Here is a 23,208-nt window from a genome sequence, read left to right as displayed (position 1 = left end):
AGGTCTTTCAGCTCCTTGGTTTTATTCATTCCCAGATATTTCTTTTTCTTTTCTTTTCTTTTTTTTTGAGGTTATTATGAATGAAATTGTTTTACCAATTTCTTTTTAATTATTATAAAGAAAATACATTGATTTTTGTATGTTGATTTTGTATCCTGCTACCTTGCTGAATTAGTTTATCAACTTTAGAAGTCTTCTGGTGAAATTTTTTGGGTCTTCTGTGAATAGGATCATATCATCTGCAAGTACAGATAATTTGACTTATTTTCCTATTTGAATCTGTTTAATTTCCATCTCTTGCCTAATTGCTCTAGCTAAAATTTCAAGAACTATATGGAGTAGGACTGGTGAGAGTAGACATCTTACTTCTTGTTAGAAGTAAGCTTTCATTATTTTCTCCATTCATCATGATGCTGGCTTTAGGTTTGTCATAATAACTTCTATGATTTTGAGATAAATTCCTTCTATTTTTAGTTTTTTCAATGTTGACATGAATGGGTGCTGAATTTTGTTGAAGGGTGTTTTTTTTTTGCATCTTTTGAGATGATCATGTGATTTTTTTCTTAATACTATTTATGTGATGAATTACATTTATTGTTTTGCATATGTTGAATCAACCTTGCATGCCTTGGAATACAGCCAAATATATGTTCAGACTGACTTCCTTAATAAAACACCTAAAGCTCAAGAAATAAAACCAAGAATCAATGAGAGGGATAGCATCAAAATAAGAATGCTTCTGCACAGCAAAGTAAACAAGAGCATAAAGAAGGAACCTACAGAATGAAAGATAATCTTTGCCAGCTACTCACAGAGGACTGATATCCAGAATATATAAAGAACATGAAAAACCAAATACCAACACAACAAATAACCCAATTGATAAATGAGCAAATGAACTAAACAAACACTTCTCAAAAGAAGAAATGCAAATGGCCAACAATGAAAAATATTCATCATTGCTAGCAATCAGGGAAATGAAAATCAAAACTACACTGAGATTCTTTTCACCCTGATTAGATAAATGATAAGTGCTGTTAAGAATGTGGGGAGAAATGAACACATACATTGTTAGTGGGACTGTAAATTAGCACAACTACTTTGGAAAACAGTGTAGAGATTCCTCAAAATGATTAAGCATAAAACCACCATATGACCCAGTTATTTCACTCCTTGGTGTATATCCAAAATAACTAAAATCAGTATACCATGATGATACCTGCATTCCAACATTTATACCAATTCAGGTCACAACTGTCAAGTTATAGAACCAGCCAAGGTATTCCTCAATGGATGAATGGATAAAAAAAAATGTGGTGTATATATACACAGTGGAGTTCTACTCAGTCAGAGAGAAAAAGGAAATTATATCATTTGCTGGTAAATGATAGATCCACAGGACATCACACTCAGTGAAATAAGCCAGATTCAGAAGGTCAAGAATCAAATGTTTTCTCTCATATGAGAAAACTAGAGAAAGATTAAGGATTAAAAACAAAGTGGGGGATCTCACAAAAATATAGGGGAGAACAATAGAGTAGAGGAAGGAGATCAATGGGAAGGGAAAGTGTTGGAAAGGGAAAGAATTGAGGAATGAAATTAACTAACTTATACTATGTGCATGTTTAAATATATCAAAATAAATTCCACTATTATATATAACTATAATGTATGAATTTTAAAAAGCAATAAATAAATAGAAGGAAGACCAGTAAAGTAGAGGACGGAAATATGGGCAGGGATGGAATGAAGGGCAAGGGATTAGATGAACTCTAGATAAGGCACAGGGGAGGGAAGGGAAGGGAGGGGGCACGGGCATAGGGATGATGGTGGAATGAGATGGAAATCTTTACCCTAAGTACATGTATGAAGACATGAATGATGTGACTCTACTTGTACAACCAAAGATATGAAAAATTGTGCTCTGTATGTGTAATATAAATTGTAATGAATTCTGCTGTCATGTATAACAAATTAAAATTTAAAAATTAAATTTTAAAAAATGATGAAGATATTATAAATGTTGAAGATATTATAAAGCATCAGGATGATGTTATAATTATATATGTAATTATATAATATGCTGTTACTTTAAGTTTATTTGGTTATTAAAAGTTTTAATCTGAAAAAAATGCTACAAAGGTATACGGTATAACAACTAAGCTCTTTCAATTCCCACCATCTTCCCTCTATTCTAACAGCACCACACTTTTCCCAGCGTCAAAAATACAACTTTTCTCACTGGAACTGATCGTTGTTTTTAGTGTAATATTTTTCAGACACTCTTGTATTTATACACATATGTATGCACAAAATAATTCAGTTTTGTATAACTTTTATATAAACTTATTGTACTGTACGCATTGTTTAGCAGTATTCACTTTTTTTAAAATACACGACAGCAGTGGAAAGCATTACAATTCTTATTACACATATAGACACAATTTTTCATATCTCTGTATATAAAGTATGTTCATGCCAATTTATGCCTTTGTACATGTACTTTGTTGGGTTTTTTTGCATTACAATTCTTAATACACATATACACCACAATTTTTTCGTATCTCTGTTTGTATATAAAGTATGTTTACACCCAATTCAAGTCTTCATACATGTACTTTGGATAATGATGTCCATCACATTCCACCATCCTTGCTAATCCCCTGCCTCTTCCCTTGCCCTCCCATGCCTTTTCCCTATCCAAAATTCATCTATTCCTCCCATGCTCTCCCTCCCTACCCCATTATGAGTCAGCCTCCTTATATCAAAGAAAACATTCGGCATTTGGTTTTTTGGGGGGATTGGTTGACTTCATTTAGCAATATCTTCTAGGATTTTAGGCAAATGTATATGCAAATGTGTATGAGGTTTGGAGGTATTACATATTGTCTACAAGTAGAATGCCATGTGAGTAGTATATGCATATATATTTTAATAAATACTACCATATTAGTGCCAATTAGTGTAGCTACTACTCCCTAGTAGCTACACTAATTTTTACTTAACTAGATTTATTGTAGAGTTATGAATTCCCCAGATCCAAGCTAACCAAACTGATTATTAATGTGTATAATTATTTCCTCATGGAAAAAAGTTGATTTTGTTAGTTAATTTTTATTTTATTTACCAGTGAAGCTGAATATCTTTTTGTAGCATTTGTCACATTTGCAAGTCCAGATTTTATGTGGTTCAGTCTGTAGAACTGATTTTGCTCATCAGTGTATCCCTGGTACTTGTCATGTTATAGACATGCATATATAGAACACATCTATCTATCTATAAAATACCTACCTCTATGGGGGTATATTAAGTGGGCAAAATGAATTTTTAATTTTTGTATTATTATATTGCCTATTTTCATATTTTTCCATGAAATTATTTTGCCTTACTTTTTTTTTTTTTTTTTGTATTGGGCATTGAACCCAGAGGTACTTTACCATTGATGTACATCCTCATGATGTACCTGCATTAAAAATTTTGAGGCCAGGTCTCTCTAAAATGCCCACTGGCCTCAAACTTGCAATCCTCTTGTCTCAGCCTCCCCCTAGTAGCCGGGATTACAGGCATATGCCACAGCACGAACCTTTAAGTGTTCTTTATATATTAAAATGTGATAACTATTTCCCCTGGTATCTAGTTGTGTTTTTTTTTTATCTTATTTTTTGGGGGGTGGGGCTCTTTTTTTTTTTTTTGTCTTTTTTGGAACTGGGGGCCGAACCCAGGGCTTTGTGAATGCAAGGCAGATGCTTTGCCACTGAGCTACATCCTAGCCCTCTAGTTGTTTTTCATCAGTCTACCTATTTGGAAACTTTAATCTTTATTTTCTTTTAAAAACTTTTAATTTCACTTTTGTTGTTTTATTTTACAACTCATGCTGTTTGCTAATAGAAGTTTTCAATAAACAGAGAAAAGGAAATGAAAGTCATGGCCTCGATTTACTGTAATTAAGTATCCTGATAATTACATACAGCCCCAAGTTGGTCATTATGTGTGTTTATTATGTGGTTGTGGTTGGCATTTCTTTTGCCTTTGAAGTTATTTTCAGCTGCCTGTTTTTGATGCTTTATTCTCTCCCCCTTCCTCCACTGTATCTTTGGTAATTTGATCTCATCTGTATTTTTTATTTTCCAGTGATTTCACACAATGTTTCATCCAATTATGACAGACTCCCTGCTATACCTCTCACATACTCCTAACACACACTTTTAAAATGTATGGTTCTTTTCAAAACATTTTGCCTTTAATTGTAATGGATTTGGAAGAAGTAGTGGTAAAGGGTTGATATGTGCATGTCCAGTTTACTATCATGAACCAAGTTTTTAAAGATCTAGAAATTATTAGAAATACAGTAGCTCATTTCTAATAACTAAAGAACACCTAGAAACTAAAAAAAAAAAAAGACAAAACAACTTCTTATGGAATAGGTCAAATCACTAATATGAAAATCAATATCAACTTATACATTTACTTAATATATTTTAAGAAATTAGTATATTCTAATTTGTATTATGGGAATATGGGTATATTATTGGCACATGAGAATAGTTAGATTTCCTGTATGTTTAAATTTTATTTTATTTATTTTTTAAATTTTTCTTTTAGTTGTAGTAGGACACAATGTCTTTATTTATTTTCAAGTGGTGCTGAGGATCAAACCCAGTGCCTCACATATGCGAAGCAGGCACTCTACCACTGAGCTACAGCCCCAGCCCATGTTTAAATTTTATTCATGATAGTGTTTGTAGCTCCACATTTAAGATTCCTTATTTTGGTAAAATTAATTGTATTTTCCAATATTTCTTCATTCTAAAGTTGTACATTCTACTTATATGCTACTTGTAGTTAAAATTTGCATTTAAAACTTTTAACTTTTATAACATATGCTTCCCAAGCAAAGATAAAAATGAACTCCCTACAACTTTGGTTCCAAACAAAGTAAGGCTTTAAGCATGTAGGAGACAATGTGAAGTAAGGAAAACTTTTCTTTTGGTTGTACAGGGAGCTAGTATTTGGGATACAGGGGGTTTTGCTAGGTATTATTGCATTTCTCAGTCCAGCTCCACAATGCCCTTTGTCTTTGTGCCAATGCATTTGTGGCTATAACAAAAACCTAATGCTGTGTACTTTTAAATAAGTTTATTTAGCTCAATCTGAGGACTGTAATTCCAAGATTAGGAGGCTCCACCTATTTAGCCTCTAATGAGGACTGCATCACAACATGGCAAAGTGGTGGGAAGGGAAAGGGTTTTATGCAGAAGCCAAGAGCATGGTGTGACCTCTTTCAACAACTAGCTTTGCAAAAATTAACCCCATGACAATTACATTAATCCCTTCTGAGGAAGGTTCCCCCCCACTGACCACCTCCATACTGCCCCACTAGGGACCAACCTCCTAGCAAGCAAACTTCTGAAGGACAAATCAAACCACAACTGCACTCATTACACTGCACTTTTGATGGACTTTCCATTTAATTACTAGCAAACCTGCTCAGACTTGCAGCCCTTTCTGTCTATGATCTTGTTGATACTCCCAGGGTTCTATTCTGGTCTCTTCTTTCCCTGTATTATTAGTGGTTCCTAAAGCTCTGTTGGAACTTATTGTTAAATTGATCCCATTTATGTACTTTCAGAAAAAAATCCTAAATGTTTAGGCTTACCAGTGTTCGAAATAATGAGGTGTGGCAAGAAATCAAACTTGTGCTTGAAAGTGGGTGGGCAAGGCACTCCTTTACTTCTGGCAAAATGCTGGGCTGTGGGAACTGTGTTAGAAAGCCTGCCTGGGCTGGCAGTCCACCAGCTTGTATCTCTAACCTAAGGTAGTGTGCCCTTCACCCTGATTGGAGGACACAGGGGTACAATTTATGAGATTGGCTAATTTTAAAATTAGGGCGGGCAGAGCTACAATTGGATCCAGTTAAGACTGAATACCATATTCTGAAAATGGACCACCAGACTTTCTATTTCTCATATCAGCTTTCCTGATCTGTTGTTTTGTATTTTTACTTTTCTTCTATAATGTTCATGGATTTTAAGATAAAAAAGAGACATGAGTTTCCTTTAACATAAAGTTTACAATTAATACTAAAACAAAGACTCAAAACACATATTAATGAAGATGGTTTTATTGAGCAATAGGATAGGACACATAAAAATAAAATATTTGAATAAAATTTAACCATTTATTAAAAACTAGAAACTTTACATTAGAAAATACTTTTCAATGATTGTCTAAATGATTAGCTGCTTGTTTATTATTTAAAATATTTAATATTATGACAATTATTTACTTATACATTGAATCCCCAAATACATAAAAAATTAGCTAAAGTTAATTAAAGCAACACAAATCTTACTAAATTAAATTACCTTGCACATTAAGGAAACAAAGCATGTGCTTAATGTTAGTTCCTTTTAAACAGAGTAAAGATTCACGTATATATAGTTTCCAGCCGATGTTTGATAGGTTAAATGTATTAAATGTATTTTTATTTATTTCCAATTTATGATGGATTTATCAGAACAAAATCCCATTGTAAGTCAAGAAGCATCTGTACTCTCCTCTCGGTCTTCCTAGGAAAGCACATGAAAATCCCATACATACAAAAGCTTAAAGTTTTATCTCCCCTAATATTATCTGATCATAAAGTTCTTTGGTCAAAGGAACATAAGATTTTTTCAAGTTATCCATAAAGTAAAGTGGATCAGAAATTTTCATAGGATTAAATCCTTCTTCTACCAACTGAAACTTCTGTAGTTTGAATGTCCCCGTGGTTTCCATTTTTTCCTATAAAATAATTTTCAGGATGAGTGGGAATATTTATTACTATTTATAATAGGTATTATAGGCAAAAAATATTTATCACCATAGACTATAATATTTAATTATAATATTTTTATATCTAATATCTTCTGTATATTTACTACTAATTTAATGTTAAAATTTTTAAATGCTTTAATATTTAAAACTTTAGTTTCATATACATGTAAACTCTATTCAAATGTTAACTCATTCAATATATAAAAATCATGAACATAACCAATAAGCTTTTCACAAGTATGTTCAAAACACATAGCTTAGCATTTAATTCAATGCCAGTACAATATTATGTACAAAGAAGACTTTCAGAAGAGAAAATTTAAAAGCAATACAGATAGCAATTTCTGATACAAATGCACAAAATACGTTACAGGAGGCAGAATACTGTAAGAACCAGCCTGACCCTGTCTAGTCCAATCTAAGTTTAAAGAGTTGTGTAGTGCCTGACTTACATCTTAATGAGTAATTGTGGTTGTTTGGAAGTAATGTGAAAGTTTTTTTTTTCTTTAATTTAATGTGCATTATGTTTTAAATGACTACAAATTTGTTAAACCTAAATACTTGTAAGTTTATTTTGACCTAATTAGTCAATAAATGAGTGTTTAGGCATCTTTGTTTTTTCTTTTTTGACCCAAGAATGCCTAACAAAATTATACTGAGACATCCCAGATTCCACGAATGTAGAAAGTTTTAAGAATCTCTGCTTTAAAAGTTTTAAAGGATATGAGTGCATCCCTTATGGAGAGTTGCCAATATGGAAAACAACCCTGCTTAAATGAGATGATCTGTCAAGATCCATATAACCCATGCAGTATTCTATGAGCAATTTGGTCATTTTATCCATCCATAAGGATTAACTCAAGAGTCAACTGCACTTCAAGCCTTCTTCTTGCATCCCTCTCCCTGCCCCTGACCAAAAACTGTCTTCCCAGAATTAGATGCAGCTATAGAAACACATGTCATTTTTTCTTTTTTATTTTAAATAGAACATCACCATAATTTTACAATTAAGTGTTCTGCCTTGCAAAAATATTTAATATTATACAAGGTATACTTTCCTAGGCTATATAATTTTCTTCAAATTAATACTTTAAAAATTGGCTTTCAAGACACTGGAATGGGGAAGAATGTTTTGAACAATACTGTAAAAGCAGAGGAAACAAAAGCAAAAATAGACAAATATGATTACATTGAAATAAGTTCCCGAGAAACCAAGGATACAACCAACAGAGAGAAGAGACACATACAATATGGAAGAAAATATTTGCAAACTATACATCTGAAAAAGGGTTGACATCCAGAATATATAAGAAACTCCAAAACCTCAATAGCAGCAAAACAAATAATCTGATTTTTAAAAATGGACAATAGATGTAAATAGACACTTATCAAAAGAAGACATGTGAATGTCCAACAGCTATATGAAAAATGCTCAAGATATGAATCATCAGACAAATACAATTTAAAACCACCAAGAATAGGTGTTATCAAAAAGACTAAAAATAACAAGTGCTGGAGAAGATATGTGGGAAAGGGAACCCTTGCATACTGTTGATGAGAATGTAAATTAGTTCAGCTGTTACAGAAACTGTACAGGTGGTTATTCAAAAAATTAAAAGAACTATATACTACTGGGCATGTGTCTAAAAGAAATGAATCAGTATGTTGATGAGACAGCTGCACTTTCATATTCACTATAGCACTATTCACAATTGCCAAGACATGGACACAACCAAAGTGTCATTAACTAAATGGACAGAGAAAATATGGCATACACACAATGGATTATGATTTAGCCATAAAAATGAACAGAATTCTATCATTTAAAAAACATGGAGATCATTATGTTAAGAGAAATGTACCTGATATAGAGACTACCACATGATCTGACTAATATGTAGGCCTGAAAGAGTTTTATCTAGAAGTTGAAAGTAGAATGGTGGTTACCAGAGGATGGGGAGAGAGCAAGGCTGGAGAGAACTGCTGCAGTTAGATCAGAGCAAGAAGTGCTGGTGTGTTCATGTACAGTAGGGCGACTACAGATAACAATACTGTATAATTCAGAAAGTTAAAAGAAAATAATTTTCAAGGTTTTTCCATAAAGGATAAATGTCTGAGGTCATAGATATATTTGACTTTATTTAAACATTACATAATGTACATATGTATCAAAACATCACATGGTATTCTCTTAAAATGTAATATTTTCATGTTTTTATCTATCAATAAGAAAATAAATTTTAAAATGTATTTTATAAGGTTGTACCTAATTATCATGTTTTAATTATTTTTGCATTTATTCTTGAGTTTGTAGAGAATACAGAATTTTACTATTATAAATAATACTTTGAAAGATCTCCTTACGTGTAACATTTGTACATCTTTTATCACTTTCTAGAAATGAATTTCCAGAAGTGAAATCACTAAATTAAAATATTTGGCAACTCTTAAAGAGTCATATACTACCAAATAATTTTCTTTTTTTAATATTTATTTTTTAGTTTTCGGTGGATACAACATCTTTATTTTATTTTTATGTGGTGCTGAGGATCAACCCAGCACCCTGCACATGCCAGGCGAGTGTGCTACCGCTTGAGCCACATCCCCAGCCCCCAAATGATTTTCTAGAGAGGTCACACTTCATATTTCCACAAGTAGATTGAAAGAACCAAGTCCTTTTTTTCCCCACATTACTGAATATTATCATATTTTAGAAGTATGGGGGCTTGGGGGCGTTGCTTAGTGGTAGAACACTTGCCTAGCATTTGGATGGTCCTTTTATCTCTAGCATGAAAGATAAAAATAAAAAGGAAATTATTGGCAAAAATGAGTCCTCTTTAAAAAAAAAAACCTGTGCTAGATTTTTAATAAGATAAATAATGTTTTATGAATTTTCAGAGGCAACTTAACTTTTGTACTACTTTTATCAGATTATTATTATGATTAATTTAATAAATGTTTTGACTGCTGACTAAATATTTGGTTTTGTGCTAACTATAGCAAATAAATACTGTAATAGACATAACAGTCATGGCCTGTTCTTTTCAGATAGTTAATGATTTTAAAATATTTTCTAAACTTGCGCAAAGCTGATTGAGTCTTCTGGAGAAGTCCTACACCAGAATATTTCTTCAGCTTAATTAAAGTGATTTTTCAGTTGCCCTAGAGGAATACTGTTTAAAATATTATCTGCACTATAAACTTTTTAGTCCATCAAAATATGTTATTTGGGGGGTAGGTTGTAGAGGGACAGGAGGGAGCTAGGTGTGGTTATAAAAGGACAGCATGAAGGAACCTTGTAGTGTTGGGATTATTCACATCTTCCTGGGGGTCATGGATGCATGAAGCTATGAAGGTAATAAGAGTGGATAGAAAATAACACAACATGTATGTGTATAAGTAAAATAAGAGAAATTTAAGGGCATAGGTTGGTTATGTCAATATCCTGGTTGTGATAGATGTGACTTGGTAAAATCTGGGTAAAAGACACAGAATCTCTCTACTTAATTCTTAAAACTGGATAGGAATATACAACCATCTTAATAAAAATTTCAATTAAAACATATTACTAGCATTTAGTATTACAGAGGATTGTATGGAGATAATCTGAGATAATGTAAAACTCTCAAAAATGAAAAAAATATATAAATTAATTATGTACTGATGAGAGTCCAGATGAGTGTCCTATTGGACATATAAACAGACTTGGCTGTGAGTATTTCTTGGCAAATGCTTAAAATGAATATGAGCTGGGTGTGGTAGCTCACTCCTATAATACCAGCAGCTCAGAAGGCTGAGGCAAGAGGATCGTGAGTTCAAAGCCAGCCTCTGAAACTTAGTGAGATCCTAAGCAACTTAGCAAAACCCTGTCTCTAAATAAAATATAAAAAAGGGCTGGGGATATGTCTCAGTGGTTAAGTACCCTGTGTGCAATACCCAGAAAGAAAGAAAGAAAGAAAGAAAGAAAGAAAGAAAGAAAGAAAGAAAGAAAGAAAGAAAGAAAAGCAGAATATAATATACCTACTTCTCTGTTATTCTCCAATATGGATGTAATATAGATATAATAAATATAGTAAAAAAAGTCTGTGTGACTGCATATACTAACTTTGGGAAATTGGATTTGAGGCATAATATTAAATAAATAAATGCTTGAGTTAATGGTAAGTGAAGTTACCTGTAGCCTGGTAAATTATTTTTCTTTATACTGGTAGCCCAATAAAAAACACACTCATCCTAAAACAAATGAACTCAGAATTCTCCAAAAGAGAAGGAAGTTGGAGTTCTGAACAGAATAATAGAACTAAAAGCAGGATTCCGTCAAGCCAATTTCCTTCAGGTTCTGTGCACTTTCTGCCTACACTTTGATGTCAGCTTGGTGAAAACTAATTCTAGGTAAATGACACTGAATGCATTCATAAGATGTATTCAAGGTGTGGTTTCTGCTTGTCACCTTTGCTGGGACCTTCACTTGGGTCTCAGGTCCCAACTGAAGAGGAAGAGAACAATTCTATAATCAGGATAAAGACATATACATCCTAGCATTTCACCATGTTTCCTTCTTTCTCAGGCTTCAGATATCACATTGATTAGCATCAATTCTGTATCCCTAAGCTTTTCATTGAAACTTTGTAATATAAAAGTGCACATATTATCTAAAGGCTACAATATGATTTTTGCTCTTCAACTACCTCTTGGTTTCCTGGTCTCAAATTTGATAGTAAATTTAGCTTGTAAAATTACCTGAATTCTTAAAAATCGTGGGCAGGCATAAGCTGGTAGAGATGTTACAACTTGTTCATAAATTTTTTCTAAGTCTAAAGACTTATTTGGTTTTAAAACAATAGAAGCCATTCCAGCTTTTCCTTCATAACCTGAAAAAAAGTTTGAACTATAATCAATTATATAAATAAGAGATGAATTGTTAAAAATAGACCTGTTATATATTCATCCATATGAAGAGACATTAAATCTATTGTAGAGATAACAATGCGATAGTAGCATGAATGAGGCTATGTCCTTCTCTGAGAGTAGGCTCAATCTCTAGAAATAAATGAAGAATAGGAAAGTCTAGAATTTATCCTGAATTGTCCACACTACAGGAATAAAATAGATGGAATGTGAGTGGCGCATGCCTGTAATCTCAGAGGCTGGGGGTGGGGGGGCGAGGCAGGAGGATCTTGAGTTCAAAGACAGCTTCAGCAACAGCGAGACACTAAGCAACTCAGGGATACCCTGTCTCTAAATAAAATTCAAAAAAGGGCTGGAGATGTGGCTCAGTGGTTAATCGGCCCTGGATTCAATCCCTGGTACCCCCCTCCTCCCAAAAAAGAAAGAATGGAAAATACCATAAAATATCTATATTTTGCATCCTACCAACAATAACACAAATATTAAGAAAGAATTTTCCTTTGTACACATATGAATACACCACAGTGAATTTCCACATCACATACATCCACAAGACTAGGATCCTAATTATAATAAGATGTGCTCCATGTTGATATAAATTGTGAAAATTGACTATGCTGTCATGTATCACTAACACGCACCCACTAACCAGTTTGTCATAGGTGTCCCCATTTGGCACTGTATGGTTTCATGTCATCTTTGTTGATGTGACATTTCCAGTCAACTCAAAAATATATTTATACCTTTTTTTCAAAAAAAGAAAAAGAAAGATTCATTTGAAGGTGAAAGTATTCTGGCAGAAATATACATTTTAAGTACTAACTCAAAAAAACTAAGGGCACATTTTTAACTTAAGAAAACAGAAACTGCTATTTTTATAATTAATTCTATATATTGTATACTGCTTATCAAACCATCTACAGATCTTTATAAGGGGTAAAAATGTGCCAGAGCCTTTCTTCAATACCCAATGGCCATTTATTAAATAAACACTCCCCTCCACTGCTCCGCCAGCCAAACACTCCCACTCCTGGTATCCTCTCTACCACAATTGTTATCCAGAAGTCATTGTCATTTATAAAAAAAAAAAAAAGAATTTAAAGACTGAAGGTGGATGTTTGTTCTATGACTCCAAATCCTGTCACTTTTCTGTGCCGTTTTCACCACCATAAAAAGATCCTCATACACATACTTATAAAGACAATGAGGCCACACAAATTTTAAAATAATTCTTAGAGACCCACCTTAAGTACAAGTCATTGTAAGCATTTCACTAGAACATTTCTGTTCAGTGGCATGTACAAATAGCAATCATTAAGAGAAAAATAAGACTATTGAGAAGCTTCAATTATTTTCAAGCAGGGAGTCACTAACCAGAACATTCTCAAACTCTGTTTAAAAATGCACACAGACATCAAAATTCACTTGGTAACTTTCCCCTGATGAGTCAGTGGAATTTGTTAGCTTAATGAAGTATATCACTTGCTAAGACAAAGGATATTTATTTTAGCATATGAAAATCAGATTAGTAAAATAATTTCAAAACTAAAGAACAGTTGTACACACTATTCAGGGTCCTTCCAAACTTGACATACTCATACCTGACACAGTCACACCATAGACATTTGTTTCCTGTATGAAATCCAACATCCCAATAACATCTGCAACCTCTGTGGTTGCAACATTTTCTCCTTTCCATCTAAATGAAACACAAATTTCAATTAGTGCCTCATATTTGAAAAACTAGGTGCCCAGTTTTAATTTTAGTGCCTTGTATTTGGCTCCATGCAAGCACCTAGGAACCAAAATTGCTACACTTTTCAAAACTAAAAGCACTTCTGAGGAAGCACTTTGATCATAATTCAACAAAGTCAGCATCTGTGTGTTGGTTAAAGTTACTTTAGGTCTTTTTGGTATAAGTTTATCATTATTCAATGTTTTATAATATGTTATCAAAACAAAAAAAATAATAACAAAGATTATCAATACAAAAATCTTATTTGGTAAAATAACAAGCATAAAATCTTCCCCATCTCTAAGGTCAATTATGTAAAGAATTGACAGAAAAGTTATAGCTGTCTTTTAGTATACTAACTTTAATTTCTAAGTACTAACTCCTTAATGTCCTTTAATTCATATAAATAAATATTTTATTTTAATGCAACTAATTTTATGTAAAGTGAGTTTATAACATGGCACATGAAGGCAAGGAAATAATATTAAATATAACTATATTTGTTAAATATTCACTATATGCCTTCAGTATTCAAGCATTTGTTAATACTCACTATATGCCTTCACTATTCTATAGTCATTGTTTAATAAAGCAAACTAATGGTATAAGCCTAAAATGATTTTAGGGAATTAAAAAAAGGAAAACAAAATAGAAGAAATGGAAATTTCTCTTTCAATATTTTACCATCAGATCAGAGTTAGACCATATTTGACTAAATTGGTTTTCTGTTTTAATCCTACCACTTAGATATCACATCTGTCAGTTTTCTATTCCAAAAGAGAGCTCATGGATTTGGACTTAACGGATTCATTAAAATAATTACAAAATTTTATATCAAAATTGAACTTACAGTTTAGTCTAGAAACAGATAACTGATAAAGTTTTAAATGGGAAGGCATTATGCATTATGAAAATGAAAGGGCTCTGTCTTCCCTGAAAGCTCCAAGCATGTGGTCTCTGATATTTCCAAAGAAGCATGCTTCACAATTATAGAACAAGCCGGGCATCTAAAGGTCGTTCATACCTGAAAGTGTCTCCAATACGGTCCCAAAAATAAAGGAAATTCTCCTGATCTTGGACCATTAAGTCTCCTGTGTTAAAGTAAACATCTCCCTTCTTAAAAACATCAAAGAGTAATTTGTTTTTTGTGTGCCTGTAAGACCCAGCATAACCAAAGAAGGGATTCTTTGTATTCACAGGAGAAATGAGAAGTCCAGGTTCTCCTGCAAGAGAAAAGGGCAATCTTGCAGCCATCTGATTAAAATTATTGTTATACACACTATGAACATATCTAAATCACATCTGGCTAACACAATCAGTGTTGCACATCTGGCTTTCCTTTGAACTTTATTCTACTAGACATCACTCTCTTGGCATCTGCATCTTATACATCCTTTCAGATTACCACAAACACATCACTTTATAAAAAACAATGAAAAAGGAGTTGAATACAAAGGAAAGATGCTTAAAATTTCAGATGGAAGGCACTAGAGCCCAGAGGAATGAGGTTACCAAAATCAAAGAAAGAAATAGATCTAGAACTCAAACTAAAGTTTTTGTGTAAATTGCCGTCTCTGATCTTAATACTATGCTATTATAAATTTAAGAGAATGGCTTATTCCTCTGGGATGTTATTATGGAAATCCTTGGTGGAAAAGAAATGAAAGATCAAAAAGATTTTCCATCCCATGAAATGTTTAGTTCTACTTGTATTTAGACACATTATTTGAAATAATTTTTCCAAAAAAATTATTTAAATGAATCAAGATTTTGCTAAGCAATCTACAAGGTAAAAGCTACTTCTAAAAGAGTTTGGTAAGAAGATAAGATGCAAGTATCAATCACTGCCCAGAAGTCTTCAAGGCTATTGCCCCCTTGCTCTGCCTGCTATAAATCAATGCAGGGTCACCTGATATTAGAAAGGGTTGTCTTCTGGCAAAGTGTAGAGAAATTTCTTGCATTATATCACTTTCATTGCTGTTACCCCTCTACTCTGCTCCAATAGCAGCTGTTTCATTTTCATTCACAACATCATTGTTAGCCCTAACATCATCAAATTATAATCATTACCGTGAGCACACTCTGAGTACCAGCCACCATTCTGATAGTGTTACATACCCATTTAATCCTCATCATAAACTTGCAAGAAAGGGCTTCATTTTAAAGGTGAATAAACTGAGGCAAAAAAAGGTAAATTGCCTGAAGTCATACAGCTATCAAATGTAGGCATTGGAGGGTTTTTGTTTGCTTTTAAAACCGGGTCCCTCAGACTGTAAAGCTTCATCTCCATCCTCTATTCTGTTAGTCTCTATGCCCTATATTTCTGACTTTTACATGACTCTTATATTTACCTTAAAACTTATGTCCTTTTTTTGTCTTCCTTAGGACACAGGTGTCAGTTTCTTCTCTGAAAAACTAATTATTGCATGTTCTTACATAGATTACAGTGTATTTATATCTTCCCTGTTTAGGCATGATTTGCATTGTGAAGACATACTGCCTTAATGAAAAATATATCAAGTACCTCTTCATGAGAATTCCAAAAGAGTGAAGTAGACATTTGGGGCCAATTGGCTTTTTAAGTTCCAATGCCTGATATTGTACTAATTGTAATAAAACATACTAAAGAAAGCTATTTAAGTTCTTTATAATCTCTTCAGAAATTCCTTTTTTTTTCTAAAATGGACTATGTCTATAAGAGTTAAATTAGAGAAACTTACTGATAAATACCCCTCAGGCTTGAAATTTACAGATTTTCCAGGTTTTCTTTTTAATAAGTAAATCTTATTTTTTCAATCTGTCAATTACCAGAAATATGGGGATGGGGGTAGGTAGGGGAGGTTTGTTACCTTTCTCTCCACATTTGAAGTGAACATTTGGAAAGTTATCTCTGAAATGTAGTTTGAGGCAGAAAATAGTAATATTGGACTGAGTTATTTAGATCACTAAAAAATTCTCAGTACACATTTATACATTATTTTCTAGCTTGATTCTGTTCAGTTAATTGGGGCATTTGCTTTTATTAAAATTTCTAACCTAAAATTATAAGAAACTCTATCTTGGGAGAGGAGAGAAGCAAGAGAGGAGAGAAAAGAAGGGGAGGGGGAGATGAGGAGAAGCGAGAAGGAGAGGAGAGGGAAAGGGAGGGAAGAGGCAGAAGGTAATAACCACAGGGATTTACACATCCATCTCATTTAGTTGACAAAAAACAGCTTCATGTAATAGACATTGCTACCTGTAGTTCACATAGGAAGAAACAGACTCAGCTTTATTAACCTTCCCACAGTTACAGTTTCCAAGTGTAAGAATCCAATTTTGAATCCAAGCCGGTCTGACTTTTCAGTATGTCCAGAAAGATAAATCCATCAATTTTTATAGTATTGGGTGGTTTAGGACATGAGACATATGCCAATATTACAAACTAGAGGTGACAGATTAAGAAAAATATGATCTAAATAGTAACCAAATAGTAACCACTTTTCAATTTTAACAATTTTTCATCTGAGTGACCCAGTGAGGGCTCTTAATATCTAATCACTGAACCATTCCATCTGTCTTTAATTTCCAAATAAGTAAAACTACTCATTAGAACTAATGATTTTTTCCTAACTTCAATAATCATTACACAGAAAGTTAAAAGCTCTCCTTCATGAGACTTCTTCAAATATGAGTTTTACCTTTTTTCACTTGGCTACACCAGTCCTGTTCATTTCTCAAAGGTTCATCTTTCTGAAAATCATACTTTATCAAGTGGAAATTGAAAAAAAGCTGCAAAAACAAAATTAAGCAAACAGAAAATATTTATTCACTGGTAATAGATCTCATCCTCAGTTGAAATAAATAGAGTGTGAATTTATCAAACAGGCCACTTTTATTGATGAAAATTAAATTAATATTTGAACATCACAACTGAAGGTATTAGTAAATAGCATGTCTTCACTGGCTTTGACTTTCGTTTCCTTTGAGTTCCACTTTGCCTTAGAAACTACTACTATATTTTAAGTATGAATCCGTGATGTCAAGAGACAGAAGCAGTCCGTGCATTTAATTACATACTCTTATGCAGGCGAAGGGATCATTTGTGTGATTATTTGAAACACCTTTTGAAATTTTTAAAAAAAGATTCAACAGCACTCAAATATGAACTATGTGTATGCCAGGATTTTGTTGCTTGTTTTTTCTTCATAGTCTTCAGACAGGTGACCAAATGCCTAAAAAGTATAGCCACTTGATAATTGCATTGGACTTTCCCAAAGGCCTTCCACACTACTACCCCTAAACTAACACTGGGTACATAGGCATACCATTTGGGTCTGAGATGACCAATTTGTTAGAACATAGTCATCACACTGGTGTCTCCCCTCATTTCCAATATTTCTACCTACTCTGCTCCTGCAATGTCCATGTTACCGTGCTATACGGACACACACATCCACTAAATATGACCCGGGAGAGAACTACAAGTTGGTTCAGTTCAATCCCTCATTTTATATATAAGAACTGAGGTTTTACGCACCAGTAAAGCAAGTAATTTTTTTTATACTGAATTAGATAATATTCAACTAACATAGAAGAAATAAAATGAAGTAAGAGAAAGTAGTAAGAAAAAATAGATAGGAATAGCGGGGAGGTAGGAGGAGAAGAGAAACTAATAAATAGAAAATGAGTGTGAAAAGATGAATAATAATATTACAGAGATAAATGTAACAGTATCATTTAGTATTAATGATAAAACACATCATCTCTGGTTTTTGAGCTTGGTAAAATCAGGGTGTGACAAGAATCATAATTTGCTATTTGAATTAAAATATAAGACAGAGCAACTAATATCAATTGATCAAAACACTATGCTGAGAGCTGTATTTAATTCAAGTATCAAAATACGCTATGAGGTAGAAATTAGTCTTATACTTTTCTAAGATTAGAGCCAATGGAAGAGGCAACAGAGCAAATATTACAGTTGTTCTTGACATAAAGATGATTAAAATGCGAGTTTGCATCTTGTTGGTCTTTCTCTGTAGTTGGGATAACAGGATATTGGCCCCTTGCCTAATTGCCAGTAGAAAGATTGCAGAAGTTCTGGAACTGCCATTATCATCTTGGTCAAATAAGAATAGAGCTCTGTTCATTACTCATTCTTTTCTCTCCTATTTCAGCATGCTTTATATTTTGGATCATTTCCCTAACACCTTGTGATATCAGCTTTAGTGTTATTTCTTTTAGATTCACTTGGCAATAATGTGCATGGATGAGATTCACTCTACAAAAAATCACTGTTCAATGAGACTGCTATCAGACATAGAGGACTTGATGGTTAAACACTGGGTTATTTTATAATTCAAGTGAAATTAAACATATTACAGCATCTACTAGAGGTGGCCTAGGCCCATCATTAACGTTCAGCTAGAAGCATCTCCATTTTTTTTTGTCTTGCCTTCCACAGGTCACCATGAGATTACAATGACTATATTATTATAACAGAAATAAAAAGAGATACCACACTTTAAAATCGTCTGAACACGTCCAGACATAGTGGCAGGGACTCCTGTTCATAGCAGCTCTGTAAATGGCTCCCCCAGAACCACTGAGTCCACACACACATATCTACAATGGCCCTGGGAGTTATCCCACACCCCTATATATCTGGACATATTCAGATTTGTAAATGTATACATTGGAAAATGTAAACAAAAATAATTTCGTTTATTAATACACAAGGAGACTCTGATCACAGAGAAAAGTAACTTGTTAAAGTCACAAAGTCAAATAGGTGATGCAGAGCTGAGATAGAACTGGGATATGGGCTTCTGTGTAGGGAAGAATTTGATCTTACCCAAAAAGAGGTCTGGCCTTCCCTCTCAGCTTCTGGAAGGTAATCTCTAAGTCCTTGCAATGGTATTTTTGATAGAAAAGTATTCATTTGTCTAAGACACTTAAGCCAACTAGATAGTAACAAAATGGTTTATGATGGGGTCTCTAAGCCACACCAACAAGATAATGTGGAGCTGGGACTTTGGATGGTTCAGCTTCAACTCCTGAGAAGCAGGAAATGGAGGACAGTCATGTGAACAGTGAACCAGATGAATATGATCAAGCCCCCAGAGGATCTGGACACCAGGCTCAGGTGAGCTTCCTAGTTGACAGTGCTCTGGGCACACTGTCACACATCACTTCCAGGAGAGAAATGTGATTCCATCTCCATGAGATAGGACTTCTATAAGCTTTGCCCTTAGGGATCTCCAGGATCTGCCCTACAGACTTCCTCCTTGGCTGATTTTAATCTGTATCCTTTAGTTATAATAAGCTATAACCATGAGTATAGTAACCTTTGGTGAGTTTTACAAGTCCCTTAGCAAATTATCAAATCTAGGTATGGTTTTAGGGAGTCCAGAATTGCGGTTGATATCAAAGGGAAGGTGGTCTTGAGTGAAATGTTCCCTAATTTTGCAGTGGGTTAAGGTTCCTTGTCCCTAAAGGATGTCTATTTTCATTTTCTGCATGTGTATATGCATAGTACAGGGCCTAGTGCATTCTAAACAAGTACTTTTCCTGGCCTTTTTTAAATTTTATTTTTTCCGAGACAGTTTCACTAAGTTGTTCAGACTGATCTAACTAAGCAAATTGGCTACCCTTCTGCATCAGGCTTCTAGGCCGCTGAGATAACAGACATATGCCAATGTATCCTACAAAGATGCCTACTTTTAAGACAACAAAAAAGCTTAATGAAAATATGAAGGAAATGAGCCTTTTCATAATTCCCATATTTTATCTTTATATTGTGTCTATGGAGTTAGCACTATAAAAGATGAGAAAATTGCCACTATGCCTCCTACTCTCATCTCGCCTAACCTAATGTCAGAATTAAAATTATTTTATATTGTCAGGTTTTATATTTCCATTCCATTGGTAGACATAATTTGGAGCTGTTCAATTCTTTGAATATAAAGCATTGAATATAAATAGATTAAAAGCTGACTATCCAACCATTTAACGGAAGGAAATTCTTTCTAAGTTCACTTTTCTATTCTGGTTGACCAGAATGTTTCATTCAATGAATTCCCACAGAAGTATTGCATTTCTGCAAACACATGAGTATTGCATTCTTTGATTTCTTAAAACTTTGCAAAAACCTCTGCTACCTTTACACTTAAAGAACAGCTTGGCAGAACTACAACCCTTAGGTGAAGACATGACTTTTTATCAGGATTTGAGGACTTTGCTCTTGTTTTCACGTGAGACACCTGAGCTATTTCTCACCTAAAACTGTTAACACTTTGTACAACCTTATTTTTTGTACTTCAGCATCTCCCTCTGTTTAATTTTTGTTCAATAATTTTACTGAGATATCCTTGTCTGATAATCATTCTGTACCATGTTTATTTCCCTATACATGCAAGTCTTTAAGAAAGTTTTCTTATGACTCAATTATTTTCCCTTTGATCTTTTCTGCAAGAACATTAACTAAGCACATGTCAGATTCTTGTTTATGTTTATAAAATCTTTCTTTTTGCTTTATGTTATTTGCTTCCTTTTTATTATTTATGTGTGTGGCCAACTCTAATCCAATCCATCTTGCTTCCTAACATTGTTTACAGTCCATTTTGTTTTTAATGCTTTTAATGTGGTGTTCACTTTTGTAATATTTTTAGTTTCTTCTATTTTTTCTTTGAACTGAGTATATTTGCTTTTCTGCCTCTTTTGTTGATTTCTGTTTTCCATAAAACTTCCTCTCTTTGGAGCTTTTTTTTTTTTAAGGAGAATGTTGTTATTTTTTTGAGCCTATGGAAAAAATGTTTTCCTAAATATTTATTGGCCATTTTGAAGTACTTGCTATTTTGATGTGCATTCATATTTTTCAGTTGCCTTTTATTTAGATTTATTCTCTCCACCTTTTCAAGATTAGACCCTGTATGGATTTCACATTTATCCCTTTCTGATTATTATTGGTTGTTAGGAATGGAAATAAATAATAAACATTTATTATTTCCTATTTCATAAATTTCCGTTATTTATTATTTCTTTCCTTTTATATCTTTCAGTTTATTTTGTTTTTTATTAACATAGAGATGGATATTTAGCTCCATCCAACTAATTTTCAGCTGTTCTTAAATGAGTCTGTGAGTTTTTAAATTGATATTTTCATTATAATTTGTCTCATAATATCTTATATTTTCTATGATATTTTCTTTGACCCAAGGCAATTTAGAACCATTGTATTTCCAAATACCTAGATTATCTAGTTGTCCCGTTAAAAGATTATTTCTAACTTAAACTGTTGCCAGAGTACTTTTTGAGATTTATTGGGATTTCCTAGGTGACCCTGTAATTTTTATTAAAGTCTCATAAGTGCTTGAAAACAAGGGGTATTTTATAGTTTTTAGATACCTGGTCCTTCATATGTTGCTTTCCAGTAGTTTGCTTATTGTATTATCCAAATATTCTACATGATTGAAGATTTGTTTATTTCCCCTTGAGGTCTTATCAATTTTGGTGTTATGAATTTTGATACTGTTTTCTTTATTTTCACCTTTATTCTTAAAAAATACTATTATTGAGTATAAATTCTAGTTTAGTTTGATAGTTATTTTCTCCAGGCCAGTTGAAACTATGCCACTATCTTGTGTTTCATTGTTGATATCGAGCAATCATCATTGACATTGATTGCCTTTAAGTTTTAGTGGCATCTTAATATAAATTTTTATTTTTGTATATTAAAAGACTACATATAATTTTTAAGAAGCATAAGCAATTAAAGATAAGTAGAACTGGTAGAATAAAAATACTTAAGGAAAATATAAAGAGTAAAATTAGTTATTTCACGACCTGTGTTTACTACTTAGACATTATATCATTAAACTTAAAAGTGAACAAAAAATTTGCTAGTATTAACCTCATATTATAGGGTGAAAATACAGGCTATGACTGAGGTTTCCATAATCTGTAACATCATAGTTCACCTACAGCCACCATTTATTTACAGAATCTCCCAAATTAAAAGAGATGATAATATTTACCATAATTTACAAGCACAGAGTCTAGAAAAGAGCAGACTTCAATATGTCTCTTTTATAAAGAAAATGCTGTACTTACTTTGTAAAAGAAATTTGTTCTTCCAACAGATCCAATTTTCCCAGTGTGGTTCATAAAACAAATGTTCCCTTCAGTAGCTCCATAAAGTTCACACATCTTAATATTGCCAAACCTGTCTAAAAATTGTCTCCATACATCACTCCGTATACCATTTCCAACTGCCAGACGCACCTGATGATCCTTTTCTTCTTCTCTCTGTTAGAAGAAAAGGTTTTACTTATAGTTACCAAATTTTCTTTCATTATAATTATTATGTAAATGGTAAATATTCCAGCAATAAGCTGTATCTGAGCAACAGTGGAAGAGAAGTGAAAATAAAATCATGTAAGTCTCTTGCAGAATGGTGTCCAACAGCTAAAGAAAATAACATTGGCAAAGAGTAATATAGCTTGTATTTCCCCATAGCTGGTAAAAGCTCTTTCTAATTTCCAGGTTGCTGAAGGCTATTTTTTCTTTTGGTAAGTATCCGATGAGAAAGCAAGGATATTTCAGAAAAAAAGCATTTTTTTTTTACAATATTATAAACACAGGAAATATAATTGAGTTTATTCTCCTAGTTGTACATTTATCAGCTGCATAATTTTGAATAAGGCATTGACTCCTACTCTGATTCTCATATTTATGTGTAAAACAAAATAAATAATAATACCTTTCTTACT

At 33.1% G+C, this 23,208-nt stretch overlaps 1 protein-coding gene across 2 annotated transcripts in view; it reads right to left on the bottom strand.

Moving 5' to 3' along the window:
• Positions 1–6,163: 6,163 nt before the first annotated feature.
• Positions 6,164–23,208, bottom strand: part of Slc27a6 (solute carrier family 27 member 6) — a 62,665-nt gene continuing 45,620 nt past the window's right edge. For both annotated transcript variants that reach the window (XM_046460327.2, XM_046460328.2), the window contains exons 6-11: positions 22,550–22,744; positions 17,137–17,227; positions 14,484–14,682; positions 13,326–13,423; positions 11,557–11,687; positions 6,164–6,783 (exon numbers count right to left, since the gene is read on the bottom strand). In XM_046460327.2, the coding sequence (XP_046316283.1) occupies positions 6,607–6,783; positions 11,557–11,687; positions 13,326–13,423; positions 14,484–14,682; positions 17,137–17,227; positions 22,550–22,744 (891 nt within the window). In that variant the 3' untranslated portion in view covers positions 6,164–6,606. The remainder of the gene's footprint in view (positions 6,784–11,556; positions 11,688–13,325; positions 13,424–14,483; positions 14,683–17,136; positions 17,228–22,549; positions 22,745–23,208) is intronic.

This window comes from Marmota monax, unplaced genomic scaffold (genome assembly GCF_021218885.2).
Source record: "Marmota monax isolate L192 unplaced genomic scaffold, Marmota_monax_Labrador192_F-V1.1 WCK01_AAM20220418_F8-fsc00006, whole genome shotgun sequence".
In the NCBI taxonomy this organism is placed as follows: domain Eukaryota; kingdom Metazoa; phylum Chordata; class Mammalia; order Rodentia; family Sciuridae; genus Marmota; species Marmota monax.
Note: the sequence above shows the minus strand (reverse complement) of the source record. Positions and strands in the feature narration are given on the sequence as shown.